The 26,763-nt window shown below is 32.1% G+C and overlaps 1 protein-coding gene across 6 annotated transcripts in view; it reads left to right on the plus strand.

Annotated features, from left to right (window-relative positions):
* LOC132740970 (transient receptor potential cation channel subfamily A member 1 homolog) overlaps positions 1-25,844 on the plus strand; it is a 47,854-nt gene extending 22,010 nt beyond the window's left edge. For 4 of the 6 annotated variants that reach the window (XM_060729029.1, XM_060729030.1, XM_060729032.1 and 1 more), the window contains 23 exons: positions 7,772-7,960; positions 8,441-8,659; positions 8,984-9,083; positions 9,505-9,700; positions 10,216-10,399; positions 11,152-11,259; positions 11,776-11,864; positions 12,377-12,523; positions 12,909-13,020; positions 13,353-13,492; positions 14,032-14,147; positions 14,456-14,641; positions 15,940-16,014; positions 16,946-16,972; positions 18,147-18,214; positions 19,131-19,300; positions 19,832-19,970; positions 20,467-20,598; positions 21,230-21,430; positions 21,900-22,070; positions 22,364-22,432; positions 22,823-22,948; positions 23,916-25,844. In XM_060729029.1, coding sequence (XP_060585012.1) covers positions 7,772-7,960; positions 8,441-8,659; positions 8,984-9,083; positions 9,505-9,700; positions 10,216-10,399; positions 11,152-11,259; positions 11,776-11,864; positions 12,377-12,523; positions 12,909-13,020; positions 13,353-13,492; positions 14,032-14,147; positions 14,456-14,641; positions 15,940-16,014; positions 16,946-16,972; positions 18,147-18,214; positions 19,131-19,300; positions 19,832-19,970; positions 20,467-20,598; positions 21,230-21,430; positions 21,900-22,070; positions 22,364-22,432; positions 22,823-22,948; positions 23,916-24,077 — 3,126 coding nt within the window. In that variant the 3' untranslated portion in view covers positions 24,078-25,844. The remainder of the gene's footprint in view (positions 1-7,771; positions 7,961-8,440; positions 8,660-8,983; positions 9,084-9,504; positions 9,701-10,215; positions 10,400-11,151; positions 11,260-11,775; positions 11,865-12,376; positions 12,524-12,908; positions 13,021-13,352; positions 13,493-14,031; positions 14,148-14,455; positions 14,642-15,939; positions 16,015-16,945; positions 16,973-18,146; positions 18,215-19,130; positions 19,301-19,831; positions 19,971-20,466; positions 20,599-21,229; positions 21,431-21,899; positions 22,071-22,363; positions 22,433-22,822; positions 22,949-23,915) is intronic. The other 2 variants (XM_060729031.1, XM_060729034.1) reach the window with 2 other exon arrangements.
* Positions 25,845-26,763: the final 919 nt, after the last annotated feature.

Consider the following 26,763-nt stretch of genomic DNA (forward strand, 5'->3'; position numbering starts at 1 on the left):
TTTAAAAAGGTTTGACATACATCTTATGAATTTTTTTTGTTTTAAATAAATTGAAATTGTGAAACTTTTAAAAATTTAGGTTGTAAACTTTTTAAAAAGGAACTGAACAGAAATAAAAATAATTGCGCAAAATGCGTTATATTCCTACACAAAATTTTTTTATTTTATGTTTAAACCCTTTTGGGAATTCCGTTTCCCAAATGATGTTTAATTTTATGTATTGTTTTTCCAAAAATTAAAATTTTTGCAAAAAGTGTGGGGGGATTTTTGTGGCCGAAATAGAAATTTTAAAACAAAATTTTTTAGAAGGGTTTTTTATGGTGAAAACAAACAAACCCGTAGATGTGTTATATTTTGGGGTTGGTCGGCCCAAGTTTCCCTTCATAAGGGAAAATAATATTTATAAATTCGGGGGTTAAAAAATTCTTAAACTTTTGAAAAAATATATTTGGAAAAAAATTTTTTTATGGTTAAAAAAAATCCCCACAAAGGTGAACTTTTTGGTAAAAAAGGGGTTCTTTTTAAGGGGCTATTTTAGAGCGACTGGGTTGTTTTTTTATTGGGAAAAACAGTTTTCTTACTAAGAAAAGTATTATTTTAAAAACGAATTTTAAAATATTTACAAAATTTGGGATTCCCCAAAATTTAAAAACCCCCCTAATTAGATTAAATATTTTTTTTTAACTTCATTCGAATTTAAAAAATATTTTTGGGTTTTTCGTTTTACCCAAATTTAGGGTTTTGCTTTTTCCAAAAATTTTGTTATCTTCTCTATTTGGCTATTGAACGTGGACGGGATAGAAAAATTTCCAAGAAAAAAAGATTGGTGTAATTTTAAAGCCCCTTATAAAAAAGGTATCATTTTTTATTAAAATGTTTTAAAAATTCCCCGGGCTTTTAAAATCAAAAAAATAAAGAGTATTTTTTAAAATGGCCTTTCTTTTAAAAGGAAATTTTTTTAAATTATATTGCAAAAACAAAAGCAAAAATTAAAAAATTTAAAAATATATTTTACTATCAAAATTGCGAAATAAAATAGTATCTTTAAGAGATACATATATATATTATATTATTGTTTGCTCTTCTGTAAACCATGTCTTTGTATAAAAAAAAATTGTATTGCTATGGAAACATGTTGTTTTAATGCCAATAAAATATTTGTAGTTGTAGTTGTAGTTAGATATATAAGGAAAAACTGCTGACCAGTTAGATATATAGAGAAAAATATATTTTGCCGTGAAATTGTTACTCATTTTAATAATGTATGCAAAATCTTTATATATTATATAAAATTATGTCGACAATTTATTAAGTAAAAACACTGCTGACCAAATTTAATGTTAATTCAAATTGATTTAAGCCGTAAAACTCTTCTTATTCTATATGGTCAGCAAATTTAACGCTCTTTACATTCAGGCGAGAGAAATGTTGACCAGTTAAAACATACAGTAAGAATCTGCTGACCAGTTAGATATATAGGGAAACTGCTGACCAGTTAGATATATAGAGAAAAAATATATTTTGTCGTGAAATTTTTAATTCATTTTTATAATGTACGAAATTCAATATATTGTATAAAATTTTGTCGACATTTAATTAAGTAAAAACACTGCTGATCAATTTAATGTTAATTCAAATTGATTTAAGCCGTTTAAAACTCTCTTTATTCTATATGGTCAGCTAAATTTAACGCTCTTTACATTCAGGCGAGAAAATGCTGACCAGTTAAACATATATAGTAGAATCTGCTGACCAGTTAGATACGAGGGATGTCCGGAAAGTTCATATAACATCTTCATTTTTTTTATTGTAAAACAATACATACGCTGTACAAATTTTGTCAGCATAAAAATTACATATCTAGCGAACACATTTATCAAAAATTACTGAACTGTGACTAACGTTTGTATTTTTAAAAGTATTTACATACAACATATATACATAATCATGGAGCACTTTGACAACGTCAACGGCGTCAAAATTAAATTCATGTTTACCAACTATTTAATTTCTTCCGATTTCAAAAGCCATTCATGGTACCTGTCTGACGTATACTTTTAATACATGTTATTGCTTCATACATTCATATTTAAAATTATTATTAAAAAATAAAGATTTCACTGGTTCCCATACTGTGGTTGTAAATGTCTGCCTTTTTTCAAAAATGGTTGTAACGCAATCTACGATAAATTTCATTCCATGCTACCCTTTTGGTCCACTTTCTGGAGCGTTTTCTTATACAATATCCTGTCATCACCGCTCTTCTTTTGCTTGTTTGACATTTATTTATTTAAAACAAGTTGCCTTTTAACATTTCCCATGTTAATTTTGTTTTAAAAGGTAAAATTATAATCTCAGTTGGCGCCATATTAGCGTTTTGCTATGAAGTTTAAATATTCATTTACGTTGCTCCGTCCGTTAATTTGACGTCATTTTTGCAACACAAAATGTACGCACCTTCATTGCCTATAATCTACGGAATGCCGTTAGGGCCATTGCCTATGAATGTGTTGATCTGAAACGCGATAGTCGATAGTACGATGGTGAAAAACGCGAAATCACGAAACTACGATGGTGAAAACGCGAAAGTACGATGATGAAAACGCGAAAGTACGATGATGAAAACGCGACAGTACGATACTACGATGATGAAAACGCGATAAACTATCGTGTTTTCACCATCGTATTGTCGCGTTTTCACCATCGTAGTTTCGTCATTTCGCGTTTTCATCATCGTACTGTCGTGTTTTCATCATCGTACTATCGCGTTTTCACCATCGTACTATCGCGTTTTCATCATCGTACTGTCGTGTTTTCATCATCGTACTATCGCGTTTTCAACATCGTACCGTTCGTGTTTTTCATCATCGTACTATCGCATTTTCATTATCGTACTATCGCGTTTTCATCATCGTACTATCGTGTTTTCACCATCGTAGTTTCGTGATTTCGTGTTTTCACCATCGTACTATCGACTATCGAGTTTCAGATTAACACATTCATAGGCGATGGCCCTAACGGCATTCCGGAATGCCGTTAGGGCCATCGCCTATGAATGGTTTGATCTGAAACGCGATACTCGACAGTACGATGATGAAAACGCGAAATCACGAAACTACGATGGTGAAAAACGCGACAGTACGATGGTGAAAACACGATAGTTTTGTCGCGTTTTCATCATCTTAGTATCGTACTGTCGCGTTTTCATCATCGTACTATCGCGTTTTCATCATCGTACTTTCGCGTTTTCACCATCGTAGTTTCGTGATTTCGCGTTTTCACCATCGTACTATCGACTATCGCGTTTCAGATCAACACATTCATAGGCGATGGCCCTAACGGCATTCCGTAATAATCGCCGTAAACAAGCTGTTTATTTACGTATGACATCATAATTTACACTGAATATCATGTTATACTATCCTATGATGTCACAAAATTAAAACGAGAGATTGCATTAAAATTACATCTTTTAGCAACTTTTATTCGAGTAGCTTTATCATCATGAAATCAAAGTGCTCCGTGGTTCGTTGATCATGTTGCCATGGTGATCGGCGCTTTGCGAATATTACTTTTATCATGTTTTTTTAATTTAGAAATATGTAGCAGATAAATACTTAAGTAAAGTATTAAATCATCATATTGATATGTCTGCTGCTTAAAATAATTTTATAGCCTTGTCTACGAACTTTCCGGACAGCCCTCGTATATAGGGAAACTGCTGACCAGTTAGATATATAGAGAAAAATATATTTTGCCGTGAAATTGTAATTCATTTTTATTATGTATGCAAATTCAATTTATTTTATAAAATTATGTCGACATTTAATTAAGTAAAAACACTGCTGACCAATTTAATGTTATTTCAAATTGATTTAAGCCGTAAAACTCTTCTTATTCTATATGGTTAGCAAATTTAACGCTCTTTACATTCAGGCGAGAAAATGCTGACCAGTTAAACATATACACATGTTAGTAGAATCTGCTGACCAGTTAGATATATAGGGAAAACTGCTGACCAGTTAGAAATATAGAAAAAAATATATTTTGTCGTGAAATTTTAATTCATTTTATAATGTACGAAATTCAATATATTGTATAAAATTTTTGTCGACATTTAATTAAGTTAAAACACTGCTGACTTATTTAATATTAATTCAAATTGCAATTATTGCTTTTGAAAATACATTTTTTTTTCCGTTACAAGATTTTTCTATTGAAATATCACTAACAAAGAGATTTTGATAAAACTTCATAACATCATAATTCTTTATAAAACATTAATTCAAATTTTTGCATATCTTTAGAGGTATAAAAAGCTGTTTAATATATCCTTTTAAAATCACGGATTTATATTACATGTAGTAATGTAAATCCGTGTTTAAAATGTATGATATTATGGTACTTTAAATGTATATATTAATTTAGTTTATGAACATAGTCATATAAATGCAAAAATTAAAAATATAATTAAAAGAATAAAAGTAATTTCCCGTCTTTTTATTACCCCCTACGGCGTGTTTATATAACTTCACACCTTCAATGTTTCCTTCTTTGTGTAACTGGTCAGCATTTTCCGATAATCCTTCTTTATTTAACTGGTCAGCAGTTTCCTATATATCTATATCGTCAGCTAATTCGTCAGCAGTTTAGTGCGACCCCTTCCATGATCGCACCGTTTGTCGGTGAGTTAGTAAATTCTGACCAAGCACCGGTAGACGCACGACAATGCGATACGATATTATTCCAAATGTCGCTTCGCATTGTCGAGTGTCGCTTCGCGTTGTCGAGTATCGCTTCGCGTTGTCGAGTGTCGCTTCGCATTGTCGAGTGTCGCTTCGCAATGTTGAGCGTCGCGGTGTAAAAATCATAAAAATAACGCGACATTTACTCGACATTTTTAAAAATGTCGCTTCGCGATGTCGAGTGTCACTTCGCATTGTCGAGCGTCGTATCGCATTGTCGCGTTGTCGTTTCGCATTGTCGAGTGTCGTGGTATGCACTTCTACCAACCTCGACACTCGACAATGCGAAGTGACAATGCGACAACGCGAAGTGACATCGCGACAACGCGAAGTGACATCGCGACAACGCGAAGCGACGCTCGACAATGCGAAGCGACACTCGACAACGCGAAGCGACATTTCTTAAATATCGCCCTTTTTTACCGCGACATTTCTAGGCGACAGTGCGACATATCGTTTGACACTGTCGAGCGTCGCTTCGCATTGTCGCATATCGCTTCGCGTTGTCGAGCGTCGCTTCGCATTGTCGCGATGTCACTTCGCATTGTCGTGTGTCTACCCTTAGACGCGACGGACGACATTCTAAATGGCACGATAAGGACACCGTACATAAGGGTTAACAAATGTCCGTCGATGTTTACTGCTTCGGAAAAAAATCTCTTTTTTTCAATTTTTTTAATTAGTTTTTACATTGTTATCAAAAAAATGGTTATATTTCCGTTATTGTCTTCTCAGGTTCATTTTATAGTAAACTAACGCGGATGAAATAAAGAAATGGAACCCCATTAACCCCCAAAAAAGGATAAAGTAAAAAGAAATTTGTTATACCTTTCGCCCTCTTTAAAATGAAATGTCATAAATAAAGATTTTATATGTATGTTGTACATATATTTTTCTCGTTTGGTATTATTCTAAGTCATAGCATCGTTATGTTATGACGTCATAATGATGGAACCCCACTTAACATTAAGAACAATAACCACGCTTAAAATAAACATTTTGCATACGGTAGATTTAATTTTTTGGGAAAATGGAAAATGAGATAATTATCTGCTTTTCTTAGTTGACTTATTCACTGACATGTTACTGTTTAATGTTGACGTTCCGTGTTGAAAAATCACATATCTTTACCTCTTTGTTTGTGTGTGAAATATATTTCAATATACACATGTAGTTATATATCCCATCTATTGTGCTCATTTACATGTCAACCTTTAATCCATGATAACATCTCTTAATTCTCCTACCACTTACTCAATTTGTGTGAAATGTATAATAATTGAGCCGTGTCACGACAAAACCAACATAATGTGTTTGCGACTAGCATGGATCCAGACCAGCCTGCGCATCCGTGCAGTCTGATCAGGATACATGCTGTTCACAATTATAATTTGTAAGCGAACAGCATGGATCCTGATCAGACTGCGCGGATTCATGCTGGTCGCAAACCCATAATGTTGGTTTTGTCATGACACGGATCATATAATCCTTACAATTCGCTTAAACAGAATCCTTGTGTTTAAACTCTGCTTGAATAATATTTAGATATAAAAACTTTTTCCTGAAGATAAACTGATTCTTCTGCATTGCGGACGACATGATAGTTCAGTATTTAAAACAGATGTTTTCAAACTATAACAATCCTTTTTGCATGCTGATGGACCAACCACTTAGAGTTACATGTATAAATATATGCATACAGTTTTTTATGTTGCCGTCGTTTAATTTTACCCCTAACAACCCTTATATTTATTTGCTGGTATGAATATTTTTAATTAAAGGTCAAATAATAATTTTTCACACGAAAAAAGGCCCCAGGTTTATAGTAATTGTTGTTCATAGATAGCGGGCACAACATAATTGAATGACTTGAAGCTTAATGGCAATTTAGTGCCGAGTTTTCGAATAATTCCAGATCAGTTTTCCACCAAAGTTCTTAGAAATACATTTATCACATACATCGCGGCGCATGAGTGTAATATAGCCATTTAATAAAAACGATATTACACTAGTGTAATAACACTTTGACGTGACGTCATTTGCGCTATATAGAAACATAGCGTTAAAGCGCGCCAATGTTAGAGTTACACTATGTGCGCGTCATTGAAAAATTACTCACTTTTACAGTTTACTGTTCTTATTTTATATATGTGATAAATAGAACATTATATTCGTGTAGTTTCAATACTAAATTTATTAAACTCGTTCAATAAAACAATATTATGCCTGCCAGAGGCTCGCATAATATGTTTTTATTCAACTCGTTCAATAAATTTAGTATTAAACTACACTCATTCAATATCCTTTATGTATAACGTTTAAAAAAAAAATAATTAAAGAGAGACTATAAAGTGATTACATCTTACATCATTTACCCTTTTATTGTGTGTATCTTTGTAAATGTTCTTCCTTTGCTAAAATATTTTATTCTCTCCTTAACTAAGTTGTAACAAGGCTTTAAAGTTTTACCAAAGGTGTAATTTAAATACATCGTCTTTTTAAAACATACATTTACGTGTATACTGCATGTAAAATTTTACGAATGTATTGTAAATGTATAATAAACTATATTTAAATTATATTATGTTATAATGTGTATAGATCTACACGCACCTGAACTGATTATCGTGACTTTTAGGACAAGTCCATTGCTATTTACTTTGCATTCTTTTATATTATGTATTTGAACGCCTTTGTGACCGTTCATATAGCATACGGTGATTAAAGAACATATCCGCACGACACATAATTAGACGGAAAGTCCGAATGTCGTATTTTTGGTTATTTATCTAACGCTGTTTTATTGATATTTTCAGTCGTTATATGGCGGAGTTATATTGATATTTTCAGTCGTTATATGGCGGAGTTTAATTGATATATTCAGCCGTTAAATTTTACAGTGGAGTTATATTGATATTTTCAGTCGTTATTTGGGGGAGTTTTATTGATATTTTCAGTCGTTATATGGCGAAGTTATATTGATAATTTCAGTTGTTATATGGCGGGGTTATATTGATATTTTTCAGTCGTTATATGGCGGAAGACAAATAGACCCGGATGCCTCAGCAATACATTATCTGATCCAGCACGGAGCTGTCATCACACATCAAGATGATTACGGTCTTACGGCACTCCATCACGCGGCGTTACGCGGTGACGAGGTTGCCTGTCAACAACTTCTCTTACATGCCACAGAAGAAATGCCACTTATACATGTATGTTTATATTTATATTTATAACCTTTTCTAGTAACGCATATTAGTTTTATGTGTGGATGGTTTAAACAAATTAATGCGATATATTAAAATTTTACTCGATGAACAATATTTACGTTAAAGTTTAGTTTTATAGGCTATTTGTTTTTTTTCTTTGAAAATTAACACGAATAAAGTTTTCAATGACAAATTGTTTTGAAAAATGTGTATAGTATTTAGAATGTCACTTTAGGTAGCACAGAGATGTTATTAACAAAATCATTCAAAAAATAAATCGTGTGTACTCCCATTGTTTTTTGTTATGGAAACAAAACTTTGAAGTAGATAAATGTTGTTATTTTTTCTTTTTTGAAAGTTGACTATAAAGCATTACATTTTGTTTGGGTTACATATAGTTAAAAGGAAAGTGTTGCTCTTTTTATCAAGTCAGAAAGAAAGTTTTATTTAGAAAAATATGTAACAAATTATTGCATGTTTAAGGCAAAAGACATACAGCAGATGACGCCGCTTCATACCGCGTGTTGTCAGTGCGAGTCTGATATTGCCAGGCAGCTGATACTAGCGGGGGCGGATATTAGGTGTGTCGATGATGAACAGTCCACGCCCCTTCACGAGACAGCTACTGTTGGTGACACTAAAATATTGAGAGTGATTTTAGAGTCGTGCAAAAAGGGTGAACAATGGGACAAAAGCAAATTGGTATGAAAATACAACTTTTTTTCTAATCTTGATACAATGAAAGCTTATTCTGTAAATAAGATACAAATACATAAAAACTCATAAAAAATATGACTATAACTATAACTACATGTAGTCTGAAAAATGATAAAGATAAAAAAATTACTCTTTCATAAATTGTTAAGCAAAATCTTTCATAACGATTTGTAATAAAACTAATGACATAGAAACATACAAAGGCAAATTTCCTTTTCTGTAAAACTATCAAAAGCTAAATTCAATGAACATCAATCAATAAATGATGAGAAGGGGTACATTTTCAGGATACTATTATTTACATTTCAGGCGGAAGTGTTGTCGGACAAAGACGAGGACGGAAACACGCCATTAATGTTGGCAGTGGAGTCAGGAAGATACAAATTTGCCGTAAATCTGATTAATAAAGGTAATTCAAGAAGTTCAAATCAAAGAAAAATGTATATTCAAAAGTACTGCGATTGAAGATCATATATATCCAATTACAGAATGTTCTGACATATATAATGTACGATATAACTTAACAACAATATTTCGTGTATCAGAATGATACTGTCATTAACATATCAAATGTTGGGCGGAGAGTATTGTGTCACCGTTTATTATAGTAACTTAACAGTTTGTCATTTGACAGTCTCTGCGTAGTCAGAACGAACGTTGTCATAGTGAATGCATAAATTATCACATCGTTATCCACAAATAACTAGAAAATTGATAAAATAGTTAAAGAACTAGATAATAAATGAAATAGTTAAAGAACCGCTTTAATTAAGCTGGTGTGTAGGAAACAAGTCCACAAAACATAAGCCCAGTTTACTACTTTCTTCTAGGTGCAGCTATTAATACGACAAACAAATGGCACATGACACCGTTACATCTTGCCGCCATCAAAGGAGATATACGTATTGTGAAACTGCTGATAGAACAAGGCGCCAAAATAAACGCATTGAATCACGAACACCAATCACCATTACATAAAGCGGCTTTGTTTAACAATGAAGACTGCATATCATGTCTTTTAGATAAGTATGTATTTTAAAATGATCAATTTTATAATTAAAACCCTAGCTTCTTACTAGTTTTTGAGGGGCACTTAAATGTTTCAGTATTGTTTTTCTTATTCGTATAGAAGCTGTATGTTATAACATGTTTTCGATTTCCGGTTTTATTTTTTCCGGATATATTATTTTATGGCGCATGCGCAATTTGTGAGACATGATTTATGCACCGCGACGATAATAAGAAAATCAATGTGTACTAAAATTACATTGATTTATTCACATTTTCAGTCGAGAAATTTACGTTGAGCTCCATAAAGACGACTTTATTACAAATACAGTATCGGTGCATTCAATAATACCATTACCCTTCCCTAGTTTAACAAGTGCTCGTGAATGTTCTTTTTCTTCTGTAAATGCTTGAAATGTCTAGCATTTCATTCTACCCTATTAAGGAACTCACAAAAGTAACACAACCGTGTACACCATTGACTTTATGAATATCCAGTGATAGTTAAAACATCAAAATCATCTCCGTTTCAGTGGCGCCAACTTGGAGTCCAAGGATAAAGACAATTTTACGCCGTTACTTTTGGCGGCATGTTACGGCCATGCTAAATCAGTGGAGCTGTTGATAAACAGAGGAGCTGATATGTCAGTAGAGGACAAGAATGACAGAACTGCTGTATACCTCGCTGCTGAAGAGGACCAACTCGATGTTCTAGAAGTAATTTTATGTTTTAATAGCTTTGTTCTATTTAATACGATATTGTGCTCGATTATTTGAATTTGTACTCACCCAGGCATCGGCGTCGGCGTCACATATACGTTTTTGCATGCAAGCTGGTATCTTCAAAACTATCTAAGCGGATTGGTTGAAACTTCACACTCACTTATTTGAGAGGATAATGGAAGGTCACCATCTAAGACCCATAAAATTTACATGGGTTTTGACATATTTATGCTCATGTTTTAATACCCAATCGAGCACGCTGTTCAACTGACAGCTCTTGTTTGTTTATATTTTTACAATTGGATTATTCTTCTACTTTTTCATTTTCACTCACATAGCTGCTGTTGCAAAAGTTAAATATATCAACTTTCAAAAAATAAGAAAAGTTGTTACAATATGATCATGGCCTTTGTTATCATTTTGGAGAGAAAAATGTGAGTGTTGTGTAACAAACCGATGTTTACGAAATGTCATGTATTTTAGTGTAAATGTTTCTAGTATGGTCTACTGTATAATTATTTGACTGAGTCTGTTCTTTAGCCAGTTTTATAATACATATAGTTACATTATAATGAATCAAATCGATTATTGTTTTGTTAACTTAAAATACCCTGAATTTTAAAGCAAGCATATTTATTAGACCTTGTATTTTATATAACAAACAATAACCAACTTTCAAATTTTAAGGTAAGTACCACTAGGTAAAACTATTTTAAAATGATAATTATTCATGTCTATTGTTTCAGGTTTTATTACGTCATAACAAAGAGAAATACATGGTAAATCATCGTGATGAATGCAGTAATGGGCCTCTACATATAGCATCCAAATTAGGTCATCTCAGAATTGTTAAGGTAAGACAAGAATACAGTATGGTTTGTAATTAATCTAAATTCTGTCAGCCGTAATGAAAGACATTTTTATGAAAGAACATCAAAGATTGGCTACGCACAATATAGAAAAGACAGGAGAAAAATATTGCCATCGCATATGTCCCAAATAAGCATCTAGAAGTCGTCAAAATCGAGCTAAAAATGGATGCTAATCGTAATGATTTTCATCAGTGAATGATTTTGCATGTTAACGTTGTTGCAGCAGACGGACAATGCTCGAAATATGACTGTTGTTGACGAAACAACATGTGAATGGATGACAATTGTGTGTTATTGATGATGTGGGAATAACAAAGGTTACTGTTACTGCGTCAGGAGGTCATATCATGGCAGACAGATATATACTACACGTGCTATTGAAGACATTGTGAACTGAGCTATGCATTGTGCATGTATTCTAATTGTTTTTCAAGTAATTTCTAGTAGTTACATGCTACCTTGTCTTTTAAAATTCATATTTTTACTCCTTGTTTACAGTGTTTGCTCAATAATGGCGCTGATCTGTTTTGTAAGAATGATATGGAACAAACTCCTATCCATATGGCATCTGTAAATGGGTGGACAAGGTAACCCTATCACATATACTTGTAATCCTATTTTTTATCGAGATATGAATCCCGTTAGTTTTTTGAGTTCTTTACAATTAAATTCGTCTGACATTGTTGGTAACCTCGGTAACTGTTTAATTTGCATATTGATAAATTAGGTAGATTTTTAATTATACATTATTTGTGTTTTCTATTAAAAAACAACGATTGTTTTATAACACAAAAGGTTGAGAGAAAACGAATTGGTTAATAATTAGACACCTTAAATACAAATGTCTCTGCTGATGCTTGGAAAGTTTTTATTGACCTTTAAAGGTCAATATTTTTCAGGCAATATTAATGATAAAATATATATTTCTTCTTATTTATTGCAGTAATATATAATAAAAAACGAATTTCTCATTGTTTTATACAAATCTATTTGAAGAATTGAAGATGGTGTGCTATAATCTTTATATTACTTATTTTCTTATATACATATCCATGTACTTATATTATATTGTATCATATCAAATGTTTGATCATAACAGTGTCGTTCGTGAGATTGTTAGCAAAGAGAAGAACACGATGAGTGATGGAGACGAGGATTCGAACACGGCCCTACATCTAGCTGCATCAGGAGGTCATGTCAAACTTGTTGAAACATTGCTCAGTCTGGGTGCTGAACCCGAAGTCAGGTATGTTAGGCTACTGTACTGTTAGAATTTTTTTTTAAGTTCAAAAGTAAAAAAAATAGAATGTTGTTCATTCTAAGATTAATACTCTTTCTCTATATTCTAGTTCATTTGTATTTGTGCTAAAATTTATGTTTAATTTCAGCTGTAAGGTTTTCTAGCTCACCGGATGGGGATAGAATTGATGCTAATATTGCTCCTAAGACATATTCATGTACAAATTAAAACAGTAAAAAATAAAACACAACACACAACTATTTAAATATAATTATAATGATTTATAATAAAACATCGGTAAAGAAGTAATTTGGATAAAGAAACAACACGTAGAAATAGTATTCTTTGTTGTTTATTTTTACTTATAAAAAATTAATGCCTTTATTTATAGAAACAGCGCGTTACGGACACCACTTGCTTGTGCCGCTGCTCAGGGATATATGAAAACAGTGAAAGTTTTGGCGGAATCAGATGCGATGATTGATGCCACAGACAAAGTTGACGTAATCCAAAACATCCTTTTATATTCTATAATGTCTCTTTAAGAAAGATTTTACGCAAGTTTGAATTAAAGTTGCAAAAATAAGACACATTTATGCAACTTTGCATTTAATAAACATGATTCTTTAAGCTAAAGATCATTAAAAATGAGTATGCTTGTTGTATTATAATTAAAAAAAGTTAAGATGAAACTTTTTTGACTATGGCTCATTTAAAAATGTACAAATTGAACTGATAATATCGTTACTATTTTATTTCAATTTTAGAATCATAAAAAATGCATGCATGTATAAATATTATAATTTCCTTATTGTTTGTTGTTTGTTTTTTTCAGATGACCCCATTGTTGTTAGCATCTATGAATGGTCATGCTAATGTAGTGGACTATCTTATTGTTAAAAAGAATGCTGACGTCACATTACGTAACCTTGACGGTCATAACTGCCTCGATCTGGCCGTAAAAGAGGATCACCAGTAATGTTTACTTTATTTCATCTTGCATGTCCTCCAATAAGCTGAATTGTTGCTTTTGTAAATTAATTACTTATATTCAAATTAGTCTGAAATTGCACTCAAAATAGGTTTTGATTATGATTGCTGAATTTTTGGACATACATGTAGTACTGTTCCAGGGTTCATAAAATGATCTTCCCATGAAACTTGGGTAACTTTATATTTATAATGATTTGATTACACTGAACAATAAGGTAATACATTATTAAAACAAAAGAAATCAGTACAGGTTATCACAAGCCAGTATATAGTTAAACATCTTTTTGTGAATAAATTGGTTAACTTTTTAATAATTGATAGTTTTAGAGAAATATTTATAGTTATTAAAACATCATGTCTCCAGATTCATGCTTATTTTCATGAAATTAAACAAATTTATTTAAAAGTAAAATGTGTTAATTACTCTATTCACTGCACAATATAGGTACTTATTACTTACGAAGTTGCTCACAATGAGGGACAGATGTGTATTGCGGTAATACTCTTTATTTCTTATATAGGGATGTTGCCATGGAAATTGTCAAATCTAGTTCCTGGAAGCACGCTCTAAGAAACACTGTCATAGAGAAAGGGATGGTTAACACACCACTTAGAAGACTTATCAGGAAAATGCCAGGTATGAAAATCCTCTTCATCATAAAACCATGCTTATAACATTATAAAATTATGATTGAAAAGAAAAGTTATTTCAAATGTTTGCTATACATTTGATTAATGTAAAATCTTGTTTGGGTGATTCATATGATAATGCGGTATCTTTTTTAATAAACGCAGACACGATGTAATATATTTTTTGCGTCCCAATTTGGAAGAAAAAAGGAATAAAAGTTGTTAGAAATAGTATATTATTGAGCCCTTGCTGCTTTCAGGCAGTGTCTCTTTCTGACAACTCTTTCAAACAACTTTAATAATTTCTATTTTCAGAGGTTGCAGAAGTTGTATTCGATAATTGCATTGAGGTCAACAAACCGGAAGATGGTAGTCAGGCGAAACTGAATCACCGGCATAAGGTGGAGTTTAACTTTGAGTTTCTAGACGACCTGTACAGTATACACGAGTGGAGGAAAAAGCGGACAAACAGACGACGAGAGAAAATGAAGATTAAAGATAGTATGATATTTACATTAGCAATATTATAACGCTTATTAAAGATATAATATGCTCATCTTTAAGTGAAATATTTTTATCACAGAAATTTATTGAAATCTATAAAATTCTTACTGAATTTATATGTCTAGTTTGAATAAAAGAATGAATAAACGATGTGTGGCTATTCAAGATCAAGTAAAGTTGGTCATTTCTTAAAAGAACTGCCATGTTTTAATGACACTAATTATTCATAATGTTATCATTCATAATGTGTAGGATTTTAAACTTGTGTGAAGTCAAACATGTTTATTTGATATTTACAAAGAGACTGTGTAGCAATTATCAATATTTTCTAATGTCAAATTTGAGCATGGTATATCTTTAACGAATATATGGTTTACGGAAATAATCTAAGATTCACTCAATAAAGCATGCAAGTTCTGCTTCCGCTGTACTGTTTTGATCAGATTAAGTTAATAAAAACTTCATGCTTGAAAATTTCAGTTGTGAATGGATTCTTGTTTTTAAGAAATGTGGTTTTGAGTAGTTCTACGTCATTGATATAGTTTTGTATGGTTATGAATTGGTGATTACATTTAATGCTAATTGTGCTGAAGGTCTGCATTCTTCTGTTTCAAACGTCGGGTGCATTTTAAAGTCATATCATTTCTCATTAAAGTACGTAATTATGTGTATGTGAAAACTGCCAAATTTGCTTGCATTTACATGTATGTTAAAACAATGTAATGACCTTGCACTCACCAATAAGATACCTTGTTAAAACATGCAAAAGTAAAGCCTTTTCTAAGATAGCTTATTTCTTTTAAAGATATATTTAGAAATGTATAATCCTGAACATTTTGTATGGCATGGCGAATATACTACTGAACATTTGATAGGGATTTTTTAATAGTTTAACATATCACACTTTATCAATTGATACCTGTATATTAACAAAAAACTTGTTTATCTAATGAAAAATAAAGTATAATCTGACACGAAAGCTTATGAGTCATAACTCACTCATAAGTTATTCAAATTTTAATAAGAAAATCCCTATCAAAGATTGAGTAGTATGTTTATACAATGTATATGTATGATGCATGAAGATCATTGCCTTGCTTTTATATTGATCTTATTTATATCATCAGTGTGGGATAGATAATCGCATGTCACGTGATCAACCGGACAGAGATACAGTTATTAAATCAGATCTGCAAGAAATCAAGAACGGTTACTCTTGAATTTCTTTTAAGTTGTCTGTCTATTACATGTATATAGATTGCATGCTTCATGATTTAATGCTACTTACGTTACAGCTGGAAAGTTGGAGCCCGAGAAGGAAATATTAGACGGATTCGACTGGGATAAACTTAAACCATTCAAACCTAGAGGTAAAAATGAACTATTTTTTTTATTTAAATGGTTCCTTTTTTCAGAAGTGCAGTTTCAGATACAGTGAAACGAAGGTAAAGCGGACTCGCCGAGACCTTGGCATTTTGTACGCTTTATCTGAGGTTTCTTATAACCGTTATAACGAATAAGTATTTTATAAATGACCAAGATATTGCGAACATAACTATATAACTTATGGCTTATTACATGCACCACGTAACATTTTTAAATGCAATGAAACATGATTATATTAAAATATTCGTTAATGAAAATATTAATATTCTGAAATCGGACCTTGTTCTTGTTGAGAGAATTTACCTGTTTATGATTCTACATCTTGTACTATATGTACGATAATGAATTTAATACACTTTTCACAGGAAGAAATTATGGTAAATTTTTCTCTTTTTTTTCAGTTTTATAGTTATATTTTCCTAATTTGTTGTTGCACGTTCCGATATTATTTACATTGTACAGCTGATTTAAGTACATTTTATTTACTGTCTGTATTGTTTGCCATGGAGATTTTTTTATATATTATTATTAACTTATTAAAAAAGAGGACATAACTCACATAAAAATTATGTTCATATATATTTGACGTCAGAAAATTGAAACACCTTACCTTTGAAAACCTGCCAATAACTTGTTACATACATAAGATCTAATAGCTTTAATATATTTCTTAATTGGCTGGCCACTTGTAGAAGAAGTATGTATTATCAACAATATCAGCAATATGAATAAGAACAACTTTCTTAAGTCAACCCGGTTTTAAAAATTAAGCAAAAAATGGTAAAAAACGCAAAGAGAAGTCTTAACAACTTCACAAAATTTTGAAAACTGACACAACTTTAAAAACTATATGAAAAAGATATATATATCTATTCTGTGTTTTAAATAATATACGTATTTAACATGTGTTTCCAGCGTCGATGATAACAGATTATTTGTTTGGTAAATGAAATATTAGTACTTTTATCTTTGAAAATGTTTCCCATCCTTACCCTAGATTGCTGTGTCCATCTTTCATTTGACAAACCCATTCATCTTTTTAAGGGAAATTTTTAAAGTATGTACCGACTGAATAGCCAGAACGTGATCAAACAGTACAGGTGTGCCTTACTTTGCCGATTGTTGACATTCATCCCGGGAAATTATAAAATATGTGATTTTAAAGTAGAAAATATTATCACTTCCTACCCATACTAACCTGTTTACGAGCATGTTTTCATGCAGTTTTACATGTTTTGTTAACCATTTAAGTCACACCAATTATAACATGTCATTTGTTTGAAACACCCTAACGAGAAAGTCAAGACCATTGGGAGGTTTGAATATTATACATATTAATGTCGAGGTTGAGTGAAGTTTTTCCAAGTACACAGATCTGTAAATCTGTTAAACATTTACTGGTATTGTATTTCTGTGGTTTAGTTGTTTTATTTGCTGACTAAACTTCACTTACGTATTCGAATCTTACCACAGACTTCGATTCACCCCCTCTTAGGATGCTAGGCGCAACTCAGATGACAGTATTTTGTCTCAATAGTGCAATGCATAGGAGGTTTTAGGTCTTCTTCAACTGCTGGACACTTGGAAGTCGCCGTATAGATTTCACAGTGCCAAGTTTGTCACTTTTCAGAAATTCGAATTCGTTCACAAGATCTATATGTAATGACATGTATTGACTTTGTAATAAAACAATAAATCTCCATGTTTATGTTCTATTGATGCTTTTGTTGTACTTTTGTTTTTTATTAGAACAAATATTTTTGCTTACTTTTTTTGAAAATGTTGACTTCACCTTTTCTTTGTCAAATACAATTAGTTTAGTTATGTTGTGTTTGTATCTTTCATCGTTTTTCAGCATGTAAATAAAAATGTCGTGTTAAACTTTTTTTTTGTTTCCCATTTCATTACCTCATAAACATGTCATAGTTCAATATTTTTATCGTTTTATAAAATTGTATTATATCATCGAATTTTGGCAATGATTTCATCTTTGTCTTGTTTCTTGTTTTGTTTAAAAAAAGTACACAAACATTGTTCTGTTAATTTCCATTTCACACCACATTTAGCTGTTTTGAATGTATGAATATATGAACGAAATGTGACATTTTATTTCCAGATAAAGAGTTAGTTCCGTACACGACAGAATCAAATATATTTCTAAGAAATCATCCAATGAACATCATGGTAGGTATTTACGATATTGTTGTGTTTTCATATCATTATCCTCGGTAGCCCATGCTATTTACCGTATACCAGCTATACAGTATATACATGTACGGAATGTGTACCGTGAGTTCCGACGATACTATATTTTACTTAACTTATTAAATATGGTATCAAAAAGGCCTTCAATGTTAAAACTTGTATGCATGACTTGCCTCGAGATTTCTCTGTGATCTTTAGGATTTTCCTCGGTCAGTGCACATTTTGTGCTGGATTCTGACCAATGAAATGCCTTAGATCAGAGTTAGAGTTTAGAAATCGTCTTCATTGCCTCGGTGCTATATTTTGACTGACTTAAAAATCAAGACATAAATATAAAAGTTTAATATAGTTATTTTAATCACTGAATATTTGTTAAATATGATATGACTTATATTGCAGTATATTGTAGCATATTTATTGTTTGAATAACATTGGTTTCAGCTATACGTGTGATGGATCACTGTATATTTCACAAACGTGTACACTTAGTACATTGTTATACAGTGAATAGAAAACAAACATATATATAAATATACAGATACCAGTATTGTGTTTACCACATTTAGAGGAGACCTCATGAAGCTATATTACGCAGATCAAATCTTGTCTGTAATTACTGACCGCTGTGGGTTCGAATCCCGACAGAAACTTTGGATTCTTTCATGTGAGGAAGCTATCCAGCTAGCTTACGAAACGTTGGTGGTTCTACTCAGGTGCCGATTTATGCCTGAAATAATGCACGGAAGGGCACCTGAAGTCTTCCTCCACCAGTAAAGCTGGAACGTCGCGATATGACCTATACTGTGTCGATGTGACGTAAAACCCAAAACAAACAAACAAAACAAACAACAATTACTGACCATTAAATCATGTGTTGCATTTTGTTTTACTCCAGGTTGCTTCCTCCAGTGAAGAACTTTTAGATCACCCATTGGTAACTGCTTTACGACGTCATAAGTGGGTCAGCTTTGGTCGTCTGTTTTATTACGTCAGCTTCGTATCTTACCTCATTTTCCTTTCGTTCCTGACAGGATATATCTTAGTCACATTACCTCCCTTTGCTATGTAAGTAATTTTCTGACATTACATACCTTTGCCATGCAAGTTTTCGTTTTACGCTTTAGTATTCCTCTTTTTAAATGCTGAATTATTGCGATAACAGATTGCATTGATTAATGATATAGCCCAATGTAGGTTAATCTTTTTAAATAATTGCTTTCGTAGCAATTGCAGTTAATTGTCTTTAAATATTTTTTTCAAGAGCCGTAACTTAGACTAAGGCTTTGTCTTAATATGAAACTTTAAGTTTAAACATGCTGGTACAAATTGATTGATGTCAAGTAAGTGCAGGTCTTGCATGAACCTTATATTGTGATTTTATAGCAAATTAGTTAATAAGCATACTTTTATAAGCGACAGTATGACACGTGACTTAATGGGTGTTAAGGCAGTAAGATATCATAGTTTATACACCGGGTATACTGTACTACATGTTTTAACAAAATCACCATCTTTAACTAGTTGTTTTTCTTTTTTGCCATACCTAAGCCTACAATCACAGGAAACTGTACTATTTTAATGTATTTTCATTCACAGTGACAAGAGTAATTTTGACAGTGTTGATGGTGATAATGATTGTGAGAAGTATGAGAACACGGGGCATAAAGAACACACGTTTGCAAAGATAGCAAAATATGTGATCCTTGTGATGGATATTATCTACATTATCAAGGAGGTATATAATATTAATTAACATTGTCTTTTTATGTTAACCTTCACTCTACAGGAACAGAAAGTTATCAGCCATTAGCCAGACCAGCCTGCATGTCCATGAAATCTGGCATGTCTTTAAATTGTTGGTAGCTCAATATTTTATAAATTTTGATACTGAAATCCCAAAGACTTGGAATTCACTGTTACAAATTTTAAGGCTTACTTATTACCCAAATTCAGCAGGGAAAGAGTTTATGTCAGTTTGATACTTTTACAACCATTACACTCATAGGTCATTGTTCTCTTTTGAAAGTTCGTAATACTGAGCAGGTCTGAATGTATTGAAACAAAGTCAGCTTCTTAAAAATACAATATCAGGGCCCTAGACAATGTTGGGAGGAAGAACTTTTGTATGAACATTATAATACTTTCGATATAAATATGTTAATTCATGTTTATCATGCATAGTAATAATCTTATTAAATAGTACTAAACGTATCAAATGTTTTCTTTTTCAGTGTGTTCAAGCATTTCACGGAAGATTGGGCTATATCAATATAGAAAACGCTTTAGAAGTGTCTGTATTTATATCAAGTTTTCTCCTTGTGCTTGATGTGAAAGCATGCCAGAGCCAGACAGGATACAGAATGGTTAGTGACATTTGTTGCCTTTTTTGCGTGATTTGATTTGGTCTAAATTCGGTTCATTACCAAATTTAATGTAAACATATAGTGACTTTTCGAAATAAAAATGCAATTGATGTAAAATAATATTTGGCAAAAGTGTTTGCTCACAACATTAGCAACTGATCTCGTCTTATTTATTTATTTGAAACTAATGCAATGTAAAGTTAGTTAAAATTGAGTTTGCCTTCTATGTATGGCTGTGAAAATTATGCTTAGGCTAAAGTAAAAGAAAAAACGCGACATTATAATAATTATACCTTATGAAAGATCTCTTAGGCAAATGGCTGCGCAAAGGGTTTCATATCTTTATGTCCTTACTAACTCTGTCATAGGCACATTTGAGATACTACTTGATAAAATGTAGGAGAGTAAAATATATCAATATATTATTGAAGAATCAAATACTTACTTCTACGTGAAAATGGAAAAAAAAAGTTGGGCAACATACACATTCATTATATGAACTGGACTTCTTCTTTGGAGTTGTCTTGCAAAATCAAATTAGATTAGCAAAAATATTGTATACACGACTTACCTGACTTGATTGCTGTTATTGTAAACCTAGTGTTTATGAAATTTATTTTCTTTTTTTCAGCCATGGCAGTGGAACTTCGGCAGCATATCTATTGTTTTAGCTTGGATAATGCTTGTGCTTTTTATTCAAAAGTTTCCTAAACTCGGAATTTATGTTGTTATGTTCAGATACATTCTCTATACTTTCTTCAAATTCTTCCTCGTGTTCGTCTTGTTTATCATTGCATTTGGTCTAGGATTCTTTTGTCTCTTACAGAACCAGGTAAGTCGGTGATTTTATATGTAGAAATAATATTGATTTGAAGGTTAATTAACTATCTAAAAAGGTTAATGTAAATTGATAATTCATTTCATTATATATGAATGAAAATCACATCATATTTCTTATTTTGATGATAAAAGACTGGTAGTAAACTGTTGGTTTTTGATGAACTATGTACTGTAAAACATGCATACTAAAATAGTTAAATTACAGTTTTATTTAGTGTTTGTAAACAGAGTCAAGATACAGTTTTACACATTATTTTAAAAATACGAACTCAAGAGAGATCTTATAAACTCAAATTACAAATCTCGTCATTTTAATTTATTGTGCCCTATTTATAGCATAAATGCTTTTATATAACCCTCTATATCTTTTGATTACGGTCTTTCTGAATCTGAGCATTTAATGTCAATATACGGCGTTATTTGCTTCTTTTAAATGATTGAATTCGATATATTCGTTACAGACTCCCTATTCTACGGCATGGAATGCTATTATACGGACCTCTGTCATGATGATAGGAGAGTTTGACTATAATGATATATTCCATGGCGAGGATGACATGCATTATTGGTTGACATACGTTTTGTTCTGTGCTTTTCTTATTGTCATGACCATCATCATCATGAACTTATTGGTATGTGTTCTTTTACTTATCATTACCTTAATAATAACGTAAACAAAGAAAGGTGGATGAAATTACTACGGCCATTCTGTGAATGATAGATAAATTCTACCCTTTGTTTGTTTATTGTAGCATTGTTGAATTAGTGTTATGCATTTAGGAAATGAATTTTCTTTTTTATCATCATCAACAACAATAATGATTTATAGTGTATCTATATATGTATTTATGTACCGAAATAAGGGACTATATTTCGTAACTTTGAGCTTTTGTACAGCTTTGTTCAACATATTTTGTCTCTTTAGGTTGGTTTGGCTGTAGATGACATCAAAGGTGTTCAGGATCAAGCAACATTGAAAAGAATTGCAATGAAGGTTAGACTGATTATTGTTTTGTAATGTAATTTCAGAAGAAACTTTAGAAGTTTTTGCAACTTTTTTACTTTTTTTGTTGGAATTTTCAGAAATTGGCATTTTTTCTCCTATTGCTTGCTTTAAATTAACAGAAACGTTATAACTGCCAGTAGTTTTGGAGTTTCGAGTTGCTTCAATGGTTCAGGAAGTTTCCTTGTTCTTCTTAGTTTCCAGAAATCATTTAATAATTACAGCTTTTAACTGGATACCCATTACTAGTACTAAATATCTGGTATTTAGCTAATATGTAGCATATATAATAGTAATGACATTTATTTTATTAGTGTACAATGTGATTTTTGCACAGTATGACTTATACTCGTATATATTTGTTATATATTTATATTTCAGGTACAACTTGTGTTAGACATAGAGAGGATAAATATTAAGTTTACAAGCCGCTATTATGAACGGTGTTTGGTGGAATACTACGATGATTATGAGGAAATGCAATTAGCCATACGACACTCAAAGGAGGTAATAAATATAACTAAAATTTTCTATAGGCTTGAAATTAGTTCTACTTTGTAAATGCTAGCACCTAAGTAACTTGCCTATTCTACCAGTATAGAGCCTTGTTTAGTCGGCATTGTTGAAGTCAAAATTTATTTCATTTATTTCCATAACTGAACCGGGTTAGTTTGCTTTCTATCGACAATAGAAACTTCACTAAGTTACAAGTGTAGGGTGAGACCATTGGCCGACTACCGGCTTAAACCATGTAAGGATTGTACTTCGGTCAATATTCTGACGTACCGCCTCCGTGGTCGAGAAGTTAGAGTCGATGACTTCTAAGTACAGTCAGATAGTCTAGTACAGGTGTAACTCTCCAGGAACGTTTGTTAGGAAACTACCCGACTATATGACTGAAATACTGTTGGGAAAAGGCGTAAAATGAAACAAACAAACAAACAAACAATATTCTGACGAGGTTCTGTACCGTTGACAGCTGATATTGCGAATTTTTAATAATGAAATGTTTCAAGTTCTCAATATGCATGTTATCATCCCTTTAAAAAGGGGGAGGCGTCCGTCATCTAGTGGTTTAGGTCGTTAACTTAAATCACTTGGCCCTCAACGCTGTGGGTTCGAATCCCGACAGGGACTTTGGATTCCTCCATGTGAGGAAGCTATCCAGCTAGCCTACGGAACGCCGGTGGTTCTTCTCAGGTGTCCGTTTGTGTCTTAAATAAAGCACGGTCTTCCTCCACCAGAAAAACTATGACCGATACTGAGTTGCTGCGACTCCCCCCCCCCCCCCCCCCCAATAAAAAAAAAGTAATCAGCACGATAATGATTTTTAAGATAAATACACCAGTCTGTGTATTGTGCATGAAACTTAAGACTATATATCAAAATGCACTTACAGTCACAACTTGTATGATTTGTTCCTCATCTTCATGGGTATAACCTTTCCCAACTAAGATACATTTTTTCATTGTAGTTTGAAGATCAGATGCACAAGAGCCAACAGAAAATGTTGAAGAAGGTGGACAAGGTGAAGAATACAGTTAAATCATTAAAGAATGATATCTCTAGACTTGAAGATATGTTAGGAACAATTATGAAAGCTCAAGATATCAGCATGAATACAGATGATATCTAGAGAATCGTGATGCTGACGAATGATATTTCGTGAATAACGATACACTCGGGTTATATTTAGCGAATCACGATACAAAAATGATAGTTATATTTAGCGAATCACGAGGCATACGAATGATATTTTGTGAATCACGATGCCGACGGATGATATGTACAGAATGAACATAATTCAAAGAATGCATGATGGCAAATTAACGAGAAAGTGATTGAAATGATATACATGTGTTAGGATAGTATAGGATATCTAGTAATTTCGATGACATTGGGGAGGTTTCAGTGTTGCTGCACGGATACCATTGGCATGTATCTGAAATTCTCGAGCTTTAGTGCATTTTTGTTATGAGAATCATGATTTTCGAACTGGCATTGGCATTCACTTTTAATAAGTTGTTTTCATTAAGTATGAGTTGTTAATTGAGATTATAATGTATATAATGCATTCATGAATATAAGCTCATATTAAGCTTGTCATACTCGGTTCTAAAATTAACCATGTCAAAGTTACCACACATTCCACGTTTTATTTAATTTCTGCATCCGCGGAAAAAACTTTGTATTTCATAAATAAATACATTTTCTAAAAAAGGTACAATCAATATGCACTGGTGTAGTTAGTTTTCGACCATGAAGCAGCATGCCTCAAGACTTAAGCTTATTTTTATGAAAATATTGAAAATGTATTTAAAAGTAAAATATTGTGCAGTGAACAATTATAGTAATTTACAATTACGGTCCTCGTAAATTACCAAACTGATCAAAATGTGTTGAATTAGCCCTTGCTGCGTTAGACACGCAGTTGAAATATAGTGATAAATACTGCAAAATAGAAATCACCAATGAGTCGTTAATCGAAAGTTAATACTTTAATCGTTTTTACTTTTCTTAAAATCTGCATCATACATCTTTTACGTTTGATTTCATGAAATATTTTGCCTCATATGAAGGCATGCAGCTTTAAGGAAAAATTGAATGTTACTTTTGATAGAGATAGTTGATTCGGAATGAATAAAATGTGTACCAGTGTTTGGTGGTCAGTATGATTTATTTTTATATGCTGAAACGGGTAATATTTATATTTAACGTAGTGAATCATTTTACATAACAGGACTTATATCTATTTAATTTAATATGTAGTTTCTAGTCTTGCTTGGGCGATATAAGTTTATAATGTAAAAAATGAAAAATATTAACTGGAGCTATACGTGTTCTTTTTATTACTGAAAAAGATTTCTGCATGCAGAAGACATAGTTTAGATATAACTTGTTTCAAGAATTTTTTTTTTGGTCCGTCAAGAAAACTGAATTAGAAAATTATGTTTCAAAACTTTATATCACTTCTTGCGTTCACGCATTTATTTAGTAAAGCATATAGTTGTTACTGGCATGGAGAGAGATCACTTACAAACTGATGCTCTTACTGTAAATATTTAAAGGTATATTTTTCTAACTTTGTTCTTCATGTACAAATTTTCAACCACATGTTTAAAGCTTTTTTTTGCAAGGCGTGGTATTCTTAGTTTCTATTTTTATGCATACAATTTGTCGCGATGAAACAATGTATATTAATTGTGCGAAAATCATTAAAAACAATGAAAATCACTATATTACTTACATTAAAAGGGCGTTAAACACTTTTATATATTACTATACATGTATACTACTATACTGCACTCTGTGATAAATTCATGATTTTATATTTATTGTTTTTAAATACTTTAGTATAATTGAAGCATTTTGATACTTCGTATGTCTTGAAATAAATATGTATCTGAACTAATCGTTTTCTGTTTTCTTTTGTTTCTTCATATGAGCCGCGTCACGACGAAACCAAAGTAATGCGTTTGCGACCAGCATGGATCCAGACCAGCCTGCGCATCCGTGCAGTGTGATCAGGATCCATGCTGTTCGCTTTCAGTTTCTCTACTTGTAATAGGGTTTGTAGCCGAACAACATGGATCCTGATCAGACTGCGCGGATGCGCAGGATGGTCTGGATCCATACTGGTCGCAAACGCACTATGTTGGTTTTGTCATGACGCGGCTCAAATGCTGTTTTAGGCCGGTGATATACTGAAGATGTGAGAAATGTTTCACGATGAAACAGTCTTTTTGTGATTCTTGTTGTTTCATTACTTCCGAATGATCCAGTACTTTGTTATGTTGCATACCCACAACGCTTATAGCATTGTATTTTATTGAAATATTAAATGCTTTAAATGACTGTCAAAATTTGTTACTTATTTCACAAATTTATTGATACTATCACCAAAGTGTGTATTTGTATATTTGCACATGTACTACAATCATTAAGTCTGTTTTTCTTATAGTCAAGAGATTCAGTTAGACCAAATGATCGGAAACCAGTCTTGGATTGTAATGGCTATCAAATGATATTAGTGTCAACCATACGAACGACCCGAATAATAATTAATCAAAATACATATCTAAAGCATACACTGGATGCAAGTAAAAATATCTATCTATCTTGCTTTTCTGTCAAATAACTCTCAATGACAAAGACAGTCGAACCACTGAGAAAAAAAAAAGTAAAAAAGACGTATTTAACATACTATACACATTTAGACTAGAGTGTGGGAAATTAATAGGGTTTGTTAAAAGTGTCTGACAATCAGTTATTGCGAGATATGCTCAAATTGCCAACATTCTTATAGACTGGTAAAATGTGGA

Source organism: Ruditapes philippinarum, unplaced genomic scaffold (assembly GCF_026571515.1).
Source record: "Ruditapes philippinarum isolate M1 unplaced genomic scaffold, ASM2657151v2 ctg411_1_1_1_1, whole genome shotgun sequence".
NCBI lineage: Eukaryota > Metazoa > Mollusca > Bivalvia > Venerida > Veneridae > Ruditapes > Ruditapes philippinarum.